This window comes from Borostomias antarcticus (genome assembly GCF_949987555.1).
Source record: "Borostomias antarcticus genome assembly, chromosome: 6".
Lineage (NCBI taxonomy): Eukaryota > Metazoa > Chordata > Actinopteri > Stomiiformes > Stomiidae > Borostomias > Borostomias antarcticus.
This window is the reverse complement of record NC_140239.1, coordinates 23,167,709-23,185,342: the sequence shown is the minus strand read 5'-3', so window position 1 is coordinate 23,185,342 and position 17,634 is coordinate 23,167,709. Positions and strand designations below refer to the sequence as shown.

The following is a 17,634-nucleotide window of genomic DNA, read 5'->3' as shown; positions in this document are numbered from 1 at the left end:
GTGCGGCCGCAGGCACCACAGCCGTGCCAATATACCATAAAGCACAACCTCGAGTGTCTTATTGCTTTTATACAACAGCACTGCACTGTCATTAAATATCTTTAAAAAAAAATAAAGGGTTTAGTGTTCACTTACTTATTTCCCTCAATTGTGTTGCTTTCGGCCCTCCGCAATCCGAAATAGTTCCCAATTGTTTACCGTTGCTATAGGCAACTTACAGCTGGACTGGTCCACAACGTAAACAGAGCAAGCAAGCTAGCAGCTAATATGAACTTTATAAAAGTGAAAGGATATGTGACAGTTGGTGTATCGAACGTGAATCGCTGATTTGAATACACTATCACGCGAGTTTAATAGCCTACATACATCCATCACGTCATGATACAATGTATCAAAGCGTAGTGATACGTTTACCGGTGATTTGCCCGTTGGTATATTGTGGTTATAGCACGGCTTGGAATGCGTCTTAGCCAATCACAATGCGCGGTCGGAATTAACTGTTGTAATGTTAGGTGCATTACAGTAGTATGGCTACTTAATAGCACTACCATAATTTAATGACTTCCTCCTTAATTAACTGTCATTAAGTGCAATGTGTCAATGTAAAAGTTACAACCACAGCATGTAGGTGCATGAATGGCAGCCAAGTGCTATGTGAGGGGAAAAAATATCTAAATGTGGGTTCCATACTGATCTTACTAATTCAATATTCCCACGTAAAAAACAGTCTCAAACAGAGGAGCAAGTACAGCAGAGGCAGTAGGACTATTAGTTGAGTAAATTAGGTAAAAATCCAATATGATGGATGCTACAGAACAGTATGACATAAGGTGGTGTCGTTTCAAAATGGCTCAATATAAATGCTTGATATACTGTACATAGCATTGACAGTAAAGCGGTTGTACATCCTAAATCATTTTATTCAGTATGAAAAACACCATACAGCAATATTACTGTAGAGGTGCTTGATACTGTACATACAGCACAGGTAGCATTGATACAGTAGTTCAGTAGATGTGCAACATAAAATTAGTAAATTGTTGACTAATATTCAGTTCCCTAATGGAAGACAGGAACCCAGTGTCTGTATATTTTGCCATATGACCTACTTTTCTCTTATTTCACAGCCCTCGCCATAGTCCATCTCACAGCATGCACACACACGCACACACACACACACACACACACACACACACACACACACACACACACTTACATACAGTACTATATACAGATATTGTCTGTGATTGGCTGTGTGGGTCATTGGCATTACTGGAACTCTTCCCAGAGATCCATTCCCTGGAAAGTCCCAATCAGACCTCAGAGCCATTATGCACAGAAGAAGGTCTCAGCACCATGTCCAATCATCTGGGCAGAGAACTACTGGAATGGAAATTGTCACTCTGTTCATCCCTGTGGAGGAAAATGCCTCACTATTGTGTGTGTGTGTGTGTGTGTGTGTGTGTGTGTGTGTATACATCTATTGTCCTTTATTGTCTAAAGGACAATAAAGACTAATCTAATCTAATGTTCTTCACTGCAAATCATCAAAAGCATTATTCATCTGGCATTGCATCTCACATGATTTAAACATGTCTCCAATGAAATAATAGCAGAAGACTATGAAGAGTGGCAGAAGACGTAAAAAAGTGAAGTTGTTTTCAATTTGTGTATGCGCCCAGTGATTCAGGTAGCATATGATTTACATGTACTGTACCACAGGCTAAGGAAATGTAACTTTTCCTAATACAGTGTTTATTAGATTTTTTTTCTCATGAATCAGATATTATTTTATTTTACATGCATAGAAACATAAGATAATACTGGTTGCTTAAACAGCAAATAAATATAGTTGATAAAGATGATATCTAAGGCTGACTTGACTCCTTATTGTACTGTAACGAAGAGCCAAGGTTCTCTAAAGAAAACCAACATCTTCATGGGAACGTGGGAACCCGGGACTAAAGATCATTAGACACCTTCACCACTCGGCCACCGGGCAATACGGTAAACCTGGCAGAAGAAGTAATGAGAAAGTGAAGGGAGATGGTTGAATTATGGCCACATTTTATTTTATTTTTATTTGTGTATCTGCCCAGTGATTTTGATCCACTCCAAAATGTAAGTTGGCCCGTGCTACACCCATTCAGTTTGAGTTTCGAGTTTCGTGAAAATTGGTCTGGTAGTTTTTGCATAATCCTGCTTTGTGATGAATGAATGACCGAATTAAATAACACACCCAAGTGAAAATATACCCTCCGCCCTGGTGGTCGCCAGGCACGGAGGCAATAACTAGAAATAGTGCATTGAGAGCACAGACCTCTGCCCATGAATGCATTTGATGGCTCTGTGCGCGCACATACGTGCAAGTAGGACATGCTTGTTATTGTTGCATTCGTTAGGTCAAGAGTTTTAAACCAGTCCAAAATATGTGTCTCTGTGACCTTCCCACATTGAGATATGGCCGTTTCAACCCCCCCCCCCCCAATGAATAAGGTGAATAAGTAGCCATGTTTAGGCAGCTCTGTGGCTCACTGCACTCCAGGCTCTCCCCACGCACACCCCAGTCCACCCCCACATGGGAGAAGTATTGTTTTAATTCGTGGATCCACCCCGTGATTCGGATCCACTCCAAAGTTTAATGGGTTCTAAGGTGGACCATGCTTCCAGCCTCCACCGAATTTCCTGCTAACAAATGAACAAACAAACCAATAAATTAACGAACAAACAAACATGCCACCGAAAACATTACCTCTCGCCCTGAGCTGTCGCTGGGGTGGAGTTCATAATAAATAAACTACACAGTACACAGTCCAAGGGGCATAACAAAGGAACGATTATATAAGTAAAACAATAAAACAAAATAATTACAAACAATTGATAAAAAATACATATATATATAAAAAGGTGTTGCTAACTATAAGCTTGATTCAAAAGTTATGTTTTCAGTTTCCATTTAAAAATGTCCACTGAGTCTGAATCTATAATACTGTACTTTTTGGTACGGTGTTCCACTATTTAGGTTTTTAAGAAATGATGTTCTCCTGGGGCTGAGCCTGCTTTGGAGTGTGACTGGCTAATTAGAGAACCCAGACCTGAGGAGATGAGCTGGAGGGGAAAACAGAGCAGAACCAGCGGGTGGGGATCACTCCGTTCTAACCGCTGTGTTTGGGGAAAACTCTTCTGACTTCCTGACTCAGCTTTGACACGCATTTTGCTAATTGGGCCCCATTGTACTTGCAAACAGAGGAACTGCTAAGAGGCCGGTTATAAAACTTTGAGATTTTGTCTCAGGGGTACCCAGTGTCATCCTCTACAATTAATCAACACTACTTCATGTATTAAGATACTGCTTGAATAATATGTCTTGATACGAACCAGTCCAGTGTGGGAAAGCCATACAGTGGAGTGGACGGGCTGCACAGTCGTCTCCATGGCTGATGGAGGCGGGCTCTCTCTCTCACAGGTGCCTCAGGACGAGTGGAGCGGATACCCGGGCGACAAGGACGAGGAGATCCCATGTCGGCGGATGCGCAGCAGTAGCTACGTTAAGGCCATGGGAGATGACGAGAGCGGCGACTCGGACGCCAGCCCCAAGACCTCACCCCAGAAGGCCGTGCGACCTGACGCCCTGGTCCTCAAATCAGTCACTCAGAGGCCCCATATAGATCCCCAAAGGTAGGATCACCTGGAATGATCGTATTGTTGCTTGTTTTAAAAGGCTTCACAGTTTTTGGTAAAATAAGTTATATTGAGTTGGTTTGACATTCCCCGGGGAATGGGATCGCAGGAAGATGAATACGTTTGTTTTTTATTTGCTAGTGTTGCCTTTTTATGACAGTTTTGAGTGATATACAGTAATACACTGCATTAGGCTACTTACTTTGTGCTTCTAGGTAAACATTTTCTAAACATTTTCTGCTTCACTGAAGGAAAATTCACTCGCAAGCTTCACACATTTTCACAAAGCTTGGTCTTGACTTGACAAGAAATAAAACGTTTGGTCCAAGAGCCAATGGGGCTTGTGGATGATAATATAGAAGCCCATCCCCATTTTAAATCCTGACCATAACTGCCGCCTTTTTGACACTCAATTTGACACACATTTCAAGCCTTTAACCCTCGCCCCAGGCTCTCTGGCTGCCATTTTCATCCCCTATCCCCAGCCATTCATCTTTGACCCATACTGTATCAGTTGCTGACAAAGATAATTCCGATGTTTGTCACTTCTCCCTCCTGCGTGTTATTGTAGTGCCTCTCTGTGTTAATTCTTTGTACAGTGTAGCGTAATGTCGTGTGTTTAGACCAGGTCGTTATGTCTGGGATGTAACCTCTTTCTCTGTCTAAGGTGGCACTTTTTCTGACGTAGCCTGCATTATTTAGATGTCATTTATTTTTACTTGGCAACTAAGGATACCGTCTTTTAATATGATCCTCTTGTGATATTTTCAAATTGTACCTCCATGCATTTTTTACAACCTGTAGTAATGCATCAATGACCAAGAGCTGGGCTGCTATTGTTTTTCCAAATGGTCTGTAGCCACCTCACTGCCTTGTCTCTGTGTGTTCTCTGTTCAGTACTGGAGGCCTGTTTGCTTCATAAGATCAGATATGGTTCAACATGCCCTTGAGTGCCACTCACAGATATGCGTTGCTGATCTTTATCATCTACTAACATCTACTAATCAAATCAAATCAAACTTTATTTTTATAGGGCATTTCATACACAGAGGCAACACAATGCGCTTTACAGAGAGCAATGGGGGAGGGGGGTGGACATAGATCCTACCCCTACATATTCCAGAGGGAAGCAAAAGGAAGTTCACCCAGGGGGCAGATAAGTGAGCTGTAAAAATTCTTCCCTGACCTCTCTCAACGAGACGATCGAGCAAGCTCCTGGAAAAAGTTCATCTATTGGCTAAGAACATTTACAGAGCAATAAACATGGGCTACTAGTTCAATATTTTCGTAACAGGCATGTGCTGTGTGTTTTGGGGTTTTGGTATGACCTTGAAAAATGGAATTCCATTGAATACCTTCATGGATGTGCAGTCATACAGCATCCTCAGCATCCTCTTACTCTGGATCCATACCTGGTGTGTATTCCCTCTCATGTCAAGCAATAGCCTGCTCATTCACAGATCGATTGATTGTACCAAGGAAATGTTTCAGAATGATTCACGGCTACAAATATGAGAAGGTTTTGCAGAGAGAAACTAAAAGGGATTGTGATATCCCAGCAACAGCTTGATGTTTGCAACGCTGGTAATTATGCAAATCGGGATCAGTGATGACAGTCATTCCTGGTGTACTACAGTATTTAAAGAATTTTATACGGTACGGAAGACACATCAAACTGCTCGAAAAATATTGAAACGAGTTGTATCTCTTGGTGTCGAACTCGGAGCAAATTCTGTAACCTAATTCATCCCACCGAGTGACTGATGTCTGACTGTTGAAAAGGATCCGTTGGTAGCCTCCACTCTTATTGTGATCCAGTAGGAGTGTCTGCCCGTCCTCGGAGACGCTCCACAGCTTATTGTAATTCTGGTCCGGCTTGCAAATCGCTCTTCCAGAACAGGACGGATGTTGGGCTCTAAGGGGCTCAGACTGCACACTGAACACTGTGAGGGTTTGGGGCGGGGGTGCTCAGACTCTGTATGCCTTTGTCATTAGACCTTAATGACCATCTCACTCGGATTCTGATCACTTTCTGCTTTTGTTCCCCCGCACAAATCAAGCCTCTTGTTTTCCAGACTCCAGTGGAGAATTTAATCATCCATTATTATTGAAGCTCTGAGCGCATATTGTTCCACTAATGGGCAGCAGAGGCAGGCTGCAGAAAACTGTAATTGTGGGGTGAGGGAAGCGCCGTCGTTTTGGGTTCATGGTGACTGCTTATGTCATCATACAGTTCTGAGTTTATCACAATAAGGCGTCTGATGGCAGGGGATGAGTCACCATGCAGCGCTGCTAACGCCTCCGCCCCTTTCGGCCCTGTAGACGGCCAGCATAGCTTCGGCCCTGTAGACGGCCAGCATAGCTCCGCCCCTTTCGGCCCTGTAGACGGCCAGCATAGCTTCGGCCCTGTAGACGGCCAGCATAGCTCCGCCCCTTTCGGCCCTGTAGACGGCCAGCATAGCTTCGGCCCTGTAGACGGCCAGCATAGCACTGGACAAGCTAGCGCTCTCTGGATCTACAGTCCCTTATCCCACCATAGGAAAAAAACTACAATTAAGTCTCTCGGGCAACAAAAAGTTAGTTGAATAAGCAACTTAGAGAAATTTCAAAGGTACGACAGTTGCAGGAGGGTTTCGGGAACATGGGCAGTGGGTTTTGAAAGCTCAGCATTGCTATTAACTTTTATTTTTTATTTTTCAAAAAAACGAATGCCTGATATACAGTAGGGCTGCCCCCGACTAAAGATTTTCCTGCTCAACTAGTAGTTCAAGCGACTAGTCAACCAGTCCTTCCCATGGAGCTAATAGATCATTCCTTAAAATAAAAAAAGTTTGTTAACATTTTAAAAGCACCCGCACAGAGTGAGCCACAGTAGCTGCCTGTAACGGCAATTTAGTTTATTTCAACACAGTCGGCCGATAACAGGCCGATCTCAGTCTTCTCATATTATGAGAAAGGAACACATTTGTCAGGGAGAAGTGACAATGAAGCCAGCCTAGGCTGAGCAAGGTAATTTAGCCTCTTTGCTAACATTGCAATTTCGTAAATGTAAAATTAAATTAGTTCATGTTAAATTAGACCATTAATTATTTAGCATAATTGAATAATCAAATATGTGATAATAGCTCATAAAACTATAGGATATCTATTTAGCCAGGCAAAAGTTAGGCTACTTACATGTTTCAGATCATGTCATGTTTGAGGTCGTTGAATGATAGGCAAATGTTTGCTTGCAGAGTTTGCATGTCTCCTGAGTCATTCTTTACACATTCAAAATGATTGCAATGATTGGATGATTTCCTGCCCGACAGTCTAATAATTGCGCAGCTCCCGAATGGATTTTTATGTTGTTTTTTCCCCTGCGACTTAACGACTAATGAAAACTTGGTCAGCTAAGACTCTTCTCGTCGATTAACGTTTAGTTGACTTTTGGGGGCAACCCTAGCCTCATATTAATTTCAGAGAGAAGTACTGGCGTTAATACTAAGCCCGTTAAACTGTAACACATATAAGGATCAGACAGAAACTCCAGTGTAAAGGTCAACAGTAGCAGTTGGTGAAATGTATGTCTCTTCTTTATGTGAAGGTTACGCATAAGTGTCCTCTTTGAAAGTCGGATAATTAAGAAAGAGCCGTTTCATGTGTTCCTCTTCACTCTGTCAATGTACTGTACAGCCAGAGCTACCACTTGCAAACCATGAGAGACATGCGGCCCCACACCAGTGTCACCCTGGACCCCGCGACCACCTACAATCCCCCTCAGTTCCGCTCCCGGAACCAGAGCTACATGCGGGCGGTCAGCACCCTCAGCCAGGCTAGCTGCGTGAGCCAGGTGAGTCCGACACCAGCTCCTCACAGAGGGGCCGTCTCCACCGAGAGAATGGAGAGGAGCCACCATGTGGGGAGACATGGTGGGACAGTTAGGTTCACCTACAGCCACTATGAACGCTTATGGAAGTACAGGACATAGAAACACGTGAATTAGACTTATTGTTTTATTGATATAGAAATCTTTATTTCTCATTGATAATATAGTTCCCTCACTCATAATAAGCAGGTAAAATAATAAGGGATATTTTTGCTTTAATTGGATGTTATTTGCCAGATATACTTAAGTGTGATGAGACACATTTGATACACCCTTTTTAATACTCCCTTTGCATAAGTTTAAGTCTTTTATATTGCACTGTGGCAGGATTGTTGCTGTTGTTGATGCACTGCATGTGATATGAGTATAAACACAATGGATTCAGTATAGTCTGTGCAACATCCCATACAACCCTATGGTGCCCGATTTGACCTCAGAATGACCTGTATGGAACGCAAAGGAAATTCATACTGCATGTTGTTTTGATTGTGTTGTGCCATTTCTGCTTTTAAATATAGGTTCTTGAAGGAACACCTGCTTTCCCATTTCCCTGTAGAAACATTTGATGACTAACAATGGGATTGTACCCCCTGTGAGAGACGGTATACAAAAATGATAAATTGCTTTTGTGTCTTTCATTTAGTTGTTGTCTGCTTGGTTTTTTTTTTAGAACAAAAAAAGGTCGGAATTGACAGTGGTTTTTTTTCCATGCTAACACTCCTTCATATTTACTGTACAAAGGGCAAGAGTCAAAGTGAGAAAGAGAAAGGAAGAGGAAAAATTAAGGACTGCTATTCCTGTTTTTGTCTCTCAGGTGAGTGAGACTGAGATCAATGGCCAGTTTGAGTCAGTTTGCGAGTCCGTTTTTAGCGAAGTAGAATCCCAGGCCATGGAGGCCTTGGACCTGCCTGGCTCGTTCCGCACTCGGAGCCACAGTTACCTGCGTGCAATTCAGGCTGGGTATTCCCAAGACGACGACTGCTTGCCTTCAATGACATCCTCCACTGTCACTTCGACTCTCAGATCCACAACAGGTAACAGTATGCCTAAAAAAAAATCCCCCCCAAAAAAACCCAGAGAAGGCTTAGAATACATACCCCCACCCCCACCCCCCCACCCATACATTCTATACATGCCAACATACTTGACATACCTACATATGTACAGTGGGGTACCCTTGAGCTTGAGAGATGCTGGGTTGAATGATTCCGGTCATTTCTGTTGGCTACTGTGGTGTGTGTCTGTCTGTTTCGCCTCTGCATACCCTTGTATTCCGATGGACTTGCTTGCCACGTTAGTTTTGCACGATCCAAGCATCATTAGCTGGGCTTCTGATTGGTCACGAATGGTGGTGCAGAGCTGGACTCCTGCGCAGAGGGCGGGAGGGCCTCGCTCGAACCAGTCTGATGAGAAGTCGCACCCATAATGCACTGCACCACACCGGAACACAACACGAAACACCCGCTGACTTCACACGGCATGCGTAAGCGGAACGGGCAACTTGCGCCGAGCATGTGGCATCTCTGTGGCGTTCTATATGTGGTGTGAGGAGAGTGTGAGTCATGTAGGGGAGGAAGGGATAAGTAGGGAGCAGGGCAGGGGCTGGAAGGAACTTTGACCTCTTATGGAGTCTCGGGGGGCATCTCTATTTCTGCTCCAAGGAGACTGTACAGTAGTTCTCCTCCCCTTGCTCTGTTCTAATCCATACACTAGCTTATCTTATTGACCTCATACTGTACAGTAAGCTCACAGAATACAGGAAGGCAAAATAAACAATCACTTAACCAACTTACGGTAAGTCATCAAGCTCTGGGATCACACTGACGGTGCTAGTTGCACAAAGGAACGCACTGATAATGACAATAAGAGGTTCTAAAACCGATTGTCAATTTTTTGGATACTGTTGTATTGTGTTGCATAAAACAGCATAGCTTGATTGATCCAGGTGATATGGGTTGTCTCAAACTATGTATGCAACTGCTCTATCACTTGCATGTAAATAGATCTGTGTCCTTAAGTAGTATTTGTGTCAACCTAAAGTTATGGGAGACTGAGCTGCTGATTGGAGGGTTTTTTCTGCAATGTAGATATAATGTAATTTAATCTTTATTATAGTCTTCTCTATCAATCTAATGTTTTATATTCACATTTTTTGTGATGTTTGCATATACTATGTAGGAAGAAATCAATCCTGCTTATAACTGAGAGTCTAAGTCTATCGATTGCAAAAGTTGCTTTTATTTTTATTATGAATATTCAGGGATTCAAAGGTATTTATGCAACACATTACACACCATCGTCATCATTACGTGAGCCTTCCTGGTTCTTTGTGCAAACAGAACCTCTGGGATCAAATCATTTGGTGTATGCCTGAAAGAGTAAAGCTATGAACCCTATTGAAATACCATCATTTAATAGGAAGCATTTAACAATATTATGACCTGGATTTTATTTTCTTGACACATTTGATTTCATCTATTTGAAATGGTAGACCTCTGTATTTGACTTATTTTCTTGGTTTCTTTGTTTTCTTGTTCAATCTGGAGTTTTATTTTTGTTATCTTGTCATGCTCAGTTGGGTGTGTACAGTCAGAATCCCTCAGCCTACGATGTGACTGAAGTACTGAGGATCAAGGAGTGCTCTCCAATCCCACCGTCTTACCTGCTGAACTCCCTCACCCAATCAGATCTCTGTTCCAATTCTGTCATCTCCCTATTGGCCCACAAAACCAGTTGGCTTTAGAGTGGACAACAGTAACTTAGGCCCATATGTTTTGATAAGCTACAGTATGTGCTTTCAACACCAAATTGCAATATTGTTTTCCTGGTCTTTATCTATTTGGTGTCCTCTTTGAAGTGCGTAGAGGGGAATAGTGGCTTTTGAGATGAAATGAAATTATCCACGGTACTTTACTGGCCAGGACGCTGACACTGATATTTCAAAGCAAGTTCCTGTGCTTTACATTGTGATAAGTCCTAACCAGACCACAGGCAAGGCTAGCGGGCCCTTGAGTGGGGAAGGGATCCCATGATGCCCCATTGGGCAGAAGAGCAGCACCCCCTCCCTCTCCTTTGACCTGCCATCTCTTGAAGGATAACCAGGGGGAAAGAACAGCTGGAGACCTCAGTGATGCCTGTCACAGGTATTTTAATGTCAACACGCATACATATATCTATGTATATGTGTGTTTTTCCACTGCCTTCTCAGCACAAATCTAACATTCATAGCAGATAGAAAATAGCCCATTAAGATACAGTATAGGCTTGGCAACGGACAGGGGTCCAAACAACTCACAAAATTCTATAGGCCTTGAATTCTTTATTTGTTATGATTCCATTTTTAATCATGACGTGATGGTGATTGTTGATGACACCATTCCCTGCTGGCTTTTGCGAGTTGTTTCAAGTGTCTCTTTCAGTGTGCTAAAATCACCTCATTAGTGTAAATGTCTGATGAAGCTGTACTTCCCAATCTAACGCGTAATGTGATCATACCGCAGCCATAAAAGTACACTGAATGTTATCAGATTGACATTGTCTTAGTACATTTGTGAGAGCAATTTGTGTCCACAGTATAGCTGTTTTGTTTTTTCTTTCTATGAAAGCGGATCTCTGTGTAAAAGGCCTATGTGGCAGGGCTTGTCCCTTGGCGTGGAGGTTTATCAGCCGTCTTTGACTGTGGGATTGCAGCCTCTCCCTGGTGCAGCCCTGTAGGGAGGGAAAAACCCACCACTGGGTTCTCCACACGGTCCAGTTAGCCTCACGGTGAAGGACCTGAAATGTTCAATAGGGTTCATATCTGCTTCTCGGCCCGATGACTTGAGTTGTGATTCTGTCATTGCCTTTTCATCTTTTCTTTTGCACAAAATAAAATAATCAAATGACAATTTACTTAAAAACATAGACACACAAAAACATATGTTTTGACGATTTCACTCTGAGAATGGTTTTATAATTTGAAACCGATTGGTACAGTAATGATGGCTTATGCTAGGAGCCAAGCGGGTCCCATTTTCTCTCTGTGCTGTGCGTTGAAAAGATGAAAGACTCTTGAAGTTTTCTGTCCATTGAGATGAGTGAGAAGGCAGTGTAAAAATACCATGAAAATACCTACAGTATGTGAGTCCAAATAAATCACTCTACCAGCTCAGTATACCTGGTTCAATAGTGTGCATCTTCTCTGTATTTTACAATATCTGGCTGTAACAAGAGAGCACTCTTACTTCAGTGTCAGAATGACGCCATCTTCCAGACCATGGCCATGACCATAAACTTACCTATCACCAAAAAAGCACATTAGACAACATATTTTCCTTTTGAACGCAACCTGTCAAGCATTGCGGAAATATTTAAATCCATAATGGTTGGATTTCAATTAATCCGTTTCAATCCATGTACAGATCTGAACTTGGGAAACTGAGCTTTTTTTTTTCTTTTTTTTTTTACTCACATACTGTAAGTTTTCTCTAGCTATATGTATGTCCAGTCTAGGTTTAAAACATGAGGCATCACAGTGATATAACACTCCAGCTGTTCCATCCCTCTAAATGTCCCTCTATTTTGCATATTCAAATTTTTCTTCCAGAGGGATATGATGTGCTGGATGGCACCTCTTTACTAAATGAAGACATGATAGAGGATGACGATGGGGCCAGCTCCTCTGCTTATGTGGAGCTGGAGCGTCTGGAGAGAGAGAACGCTGCTGCTCGCAGCCAGCACAGCACCAGCTCCACGGTCACGGCCATATCCGTACCCCCAGCCTCCCCTCCCGTCTACAGGATCCCCTCCGCCCCCTCCATAGCTGCCCCTGACCCCCCCGTACCTCAGGCCATCCAGGCTTTCAAAGAGTCCGCCAACATGGTGGCCGCCTTCAACATGCAGTGGAAGGATGAGATCTCGGCCATGCGCTACGAGCTGGCGGAGCTGCGCCGTGACGTGTGCAGTGAGCTAAAGACCTTCAACAGCAACTTCTTCAACTTCACCCAGTGCTACAACATGTGGACCCTGTGCCGTGAGACCGGCAGCGACAGCACCACCCAGACCGAGGACCGGGTGTCCGTGGGCATCCAGGCCGGCTCCGGCGGGCCCGTCAGGCAGAACACGGAGGACAAGTCTGTCATGTGCCAGCCAGAACCGGCACCCTTCAGTATCATGGATCTGATGGACCCTCCGCGCATCGAAATCACGGTGGACACGCCCGAGGGGTCGGGCAGCCCCACCAGCACGGCCAGCCCCTTCAGCCCCCGGCCGACCCTGGAAGACCCCATGTGGGACGACAACAACAGGAAGCAGAGGCCCCGCAAACAGCCGGGCGGTCGCCGGAGTTCCAGCCTGGAGCTGTGGAGCAGGAAGTACACCAGTGGGCCCATGTCATACCTGTCAATGTCATTTTAATCATTCCCCATTCTACACCAGAGAAACATAATAGGAACAACAACCCCCAGAGAACCAAGGCAAGAGCCAGGGTGAAAACCTGAGTGTGCAGAGACAGGAATGGCAGCACTATCTGGAGAAATCCCTTTACTCTATGCAGACACATAGATGCTATACTGTCATTGAAGTAATTGAAATGACATTTGAACATTTGACCTGTTTGGCCATTATAAATGGATTCCTGTGATGGTTAATTCAACCATTTTAGATTACTATAGAGAGGACGCAGGAAGGTGAAAGATATTGACACGAATGTGACTGACATTTAGATCCATAAGTGCCAATGAGTGGTCCTCTATGAAGTGTCTAGTCTTGTCTGTCTCAGAGCAGGTCAAAAATAGTCTCTCTTGGGAATGAGTCATCTGGTATAAGTTCAGAGGAGGTGACGTAGTCGCTGTTGGAGCGATAGAAGAGATATGAACAAGTGAATGTGCTCAGCCAGCCTTGTACAGTAGGCATGGGATGCTGTCACTCTTAAGAAGTCACATATGCATACCTCCACCCGTAATGACTGAGGAAGAACCTTATAATATAGACAGTTGAAAACAACAGCCTGATCATGTTCCAGTCGTCAGCCTCCTCCTGTTCTTGCCTCAGATGTTCACAGATCTGAGGGGTTTATATTAAACATTATGGCAGATCTCCAGGCTCAGCTGGTTATGAGGGAATGCCACCTCTTTCTGATGCGAGTGCTTAGGGGAAGATTCTTGGAACTGAGCAACAGATTACACGCTCAAAAACAGATACTGCAAATCAGCCGATTTAATATTAATTAATTACAGGACCTCAAGGGTTCTTTAATCTGCCACGCGGCAAGTGACACACTCAATTACACACACGTCAGCGGCGACACAGCACACAACACCCACCCACGCATGCAGCTTCAGGGGTCGCCGGTGGAATTTGTCCTCTGAATTTTCCCATTCAAGCTGTCCTCTGGGACAGCCAGGAGCAGTGGGCAGCCTCGTCAATGGCGACCGGGGACCAAGTGCTCAGTCCAGATCCTGGTCAGGGACAGGACTGAAGGGCATCTGTTCTTCAGTATAGACAAATAAAGCAAATAGACAAATAAAGCAAAACTTTAATCCGATTATCAGTTGCACCATACTTAATAAGTCAAGGAGGGCTCACCTAGCCTAATTGCCCAACTGCGGTTCTCTCTTTTGCTCTGCGAATGTGGGATTAATGTAGCTCATACCCCATTCAAGTTTCCCCCATGTTAAAACATTATATTAAGCACCTATATATAATATAAATATATAATACTGATGAGATACTGTGAATAACTTTTTAAAATTACATTTTTAATGACTAAATCAAAAAGATATAAATAATATTTATGAGTAGGGTAATTAAATATGTATTAATGATATATCTTATCTAATCATTCCTTATCCATTGCCTGTATTTTCATACAAACCTATATTTTTCAGTTCTTGTTCGGTCTTTGTTGTTCGTTGAGAGGAAAAAGGCACTTGGAAAGTCTTTGACATTGGATACCAAAGCTGTGGTTTTAGTCTTAAGTGGAAGATTATGTTGAACACAGAAATTTCACACGAGATTCACACATAAAACCACATGTTCATAATTTGATTAATTAAGTCTTAATACCACCTTGAAAAAGCAAGCAGGTGTCCTCACAAGTTATGTTGTGTATCTTTAACATTGATTGAACATTATAACCTCAGGTCGAATTCCCTACGGCTAGATTAAGCCCAATACTAAATTTATTTATGATATACAGTAGAACGATTTACTCCAGGACCAATCGGCCCTCAAAGTCTACCAAGAGGAAAGTAGAGACCATAAATGCTGATGGTAAAGTCAGGTCTTGCATTGTCTAAGTACGAATGTATCATCCTTGATTAATTCCAGCACAAACTCTACATACACGTTTTAACTCTATATATGTATATAAATGTACTATTTTTATATAGATGGAAAATAATGGTATATATTCAAAGTTTGTACCATTCCTTAGAATGTCTCCGTACTGTGTTACTGTGCTCCACTAAGAGGAGTTGACTGAAGCTAAGCTCGTAACTGTGGTTCCAAACCAAACCCTGCACCTTTGCCCTAGTTGTTTTAGCAGCAAAGTAGTTTGTCTCCATCTATCATAACCATACAATCCCCCCACCTCTGTGTCAACATGTCACAGGTAGTTCTTGTTAGTCTATGTCCGTGAGACAATCAGAGTCACTGAGGGAATCCCCCCCCCCCACCTCTCCACCAAGGTATAGGACAGTACCCCTGAATGTACTGACACCACCCTCACTAGTGATGGCTAAGCCGGGCTCCAAGCAAACCTTATCAGGTGGAGTCTTCGATTATCCACTGGCTTTTTAGGTGTTCCTCAAAGGGAGCCTTTTATTGGTCATTAACCAGTCGCCTCCCCTTAACTGTTCATCTCCTCCATTGTCACACCATGAGAACATGGCGAACCAAAGTTACTGGTCGGGGCCCATGGAAATGTGCCCTACCTGGAATGGATCCCGAGCTCCACAGCCCACGTCTGTTGACGCTCCCTCCACAACAGGAACACGGAGGCGTGCGTCTATCACGCCCCTGATTCAATGTGAACTTTCTGCTGCCTGCAGGGTTGAGGGTTTAACTTCTCGCGTCATCTCGTACGACCATAAGACAATACTTGAGAACCACTTTGGAACGATGACGAAGAAGCAAACAAAGATGAAATCAAAATAGCAGCCACATTAATACACAATACTCAGAAATGTAGTCCTTTGCAATTACAGTAGATCCACCGCCCCCCCCCCCCACAACTGATAATGTAATTCAATGGAGCTCAGGTCAAAAACTCTGCGGTTTGGGTTTTGGCCTTGGTGTGTTGCAGTAGCGCGCTACCTGAGGGACATCTCCAGGAGTACTTAGCTAACAACTCCCCTGTGTTGCAGCAACTCACCAACTCTAGACTTACGGTCTTGGAATGCAGGACTACAGAGTGGGAAGTAGCTCGATAGTAATGACTCTTTTTTTCTCTCTCTCTCTCTGCAATACCGGAAGGAGTAACAATGGTACTGGCCAAGGTTTATTTTGTATTATTCAACTATCCAAAACTAATCGCATTTTGAAAGTTCTCTGAATTTGTTCTCTTTTAAGTAAACAAACCAGAGATTGTCTAACAATTCCTTATCATGTCAGAGAAAGGCATAAGACTGAGTGCATTAAACAAATCAGCCTAGCTAGCTTTTTAATATAAAAGAAAATGCTGGGGGGAAAAACGTTTTGGAGATTATTTAATTCATATTTTCCTCTTTTCTTTTGGAATGTTAGAGGAGACTGCAGTGGCTTCCCCTCCTGCAGCCTTCCCCTTTTCCTGGGGAGCTTGAACTAATTTAAAGGTGCTGAATCCATGATGGAGACAGGTCAACTCATGATGTCTCAAAATTACATTAATTCATTCTATGCAAGTCCTTTGTTCTCTGTTTGTTTCAGGTTCAGTTAATATCTTGTAGTTGTAGATCTTTTTGTTTCTGTCCACCGTGGGAGTCATCAACACTGGGATGCACGCAATGAATCATGAAGTGGATTTTCCAGAGACTTTAAAAGTAGAGAATTATTGCATGACCCTCAGGCAAGGCTAATTTTGCTTTAAATGATCTTGTTCAGATAAATGTTTGTTTTTTCTTTTTGCTATGATCGCATTTTCCAAATTGAACTTAAACTAATCTAGTTTAATCAACAAGAAAGGAAGAGTCATAAGTAAGAGGTTTCCCTAGAACAGCTGCCACAGATTCAAGAGTTAAGTGGACAGGGGCAGTGTTGTTGGAAAGTTCATGATTACTCATATTAAAGATCATGGAGAAGGAAGCTGACCTAGGATCAGCATTTCCAGCCTGCCAGTTATTCATTATAAACACATATAGTATTACTTATAGTCTGGCAAACCACTAACATTTGCTCAAGTGGGAAACTTGGTAAGATTATTGCAAGTTCAATAATCAACTCATCCAAGGAAACGCATCCATAGATCAGCCAGAGAGACATTGGTTTTTCAATTGTTGTATCTGAAGTGCAGACAAACAAGTAAAACCCCAGAAATTTGTTAAAATGTACTTCTTTGGCTCAGACAAACAAATTGGAGGTGATAGTTTATTTTCACTTTACCATAAACCTTTATTATGAGGGATGGGACCATTTCGAAGATACTGCATGTAGAGTAGGATTGGAACTTTTTGTATTTTGTTACAAATTATTCACTGTCCCCAGAGAGTTTTTTTTTGTTTACATTTTACTGTCATACCGATATCTGACCCAACTACTGTGCCACTCTTTTGATGTCCATTCCTATAGAAATTGTTTAAGGATTGGAATTCAGGATTTGAATGCTCTCAGTTTATAGCTTAAACCTAATGTAAACCTGCTTGAAATCATCAAAGCCAGAGCTTTCAGACTGATTACAGTGAATGTTTTCTTTATTAAAATTGGCCCGATCCTCTTAAAATGTTTTTTTTAACCTGTTTGTTTTTTATTTTATTTTGTTTCATAAACATTCACCATATGTGATGATATGGACTTTCTATTTTCATTTTAGATTATTGTGATGTTTAATTGTGTAATGTCATATTATTACAATTTATATTTTCCTTATGTATTTTTTCAGAAATCATAAAAAAGAAAATGAAGCAAGATAT

The 17,634-nt window shown here is 42.6% G+C and overlaps 1 protein-coding gene across 1 annotated transcript in view; it reads left to right on the top strand.

Moving 5' to 3' along the window:
- dlgap2b (discs, large homolog-associated protein 2b) overlaps positions 1 to 12,943 on the top strand; it is a gene marked incomplete at both ends in the record, with an annotated part of 30,606 nt that extends 17,663 nt beyond the window's left edge. The window contains 4 exons of the mRNA XM_084439224.1: positions 3,467 to 3,678; positions 7,357 to 7,513; positions 8,364 to 8,583; positions 12,135 to 12,943. Of these exons, the coding sequence (XP_084295350.1) occupies positions 3,467 to 3,678; positions 7,357 to 7,513; positions 8,364 to 8,583; positions 12,135 to 12,943 (1,398 nt within the window). The remainder of the gene's footprint in view (positions 1 to 3,466; positions 3,679 to 7,356; positions 7,514 to 8,363; positions 8,584 to 12,134) is intronic.
- Between the last annotated feature and the right edge of the window lie 4,691 nt (positions 12,944 to 17,634).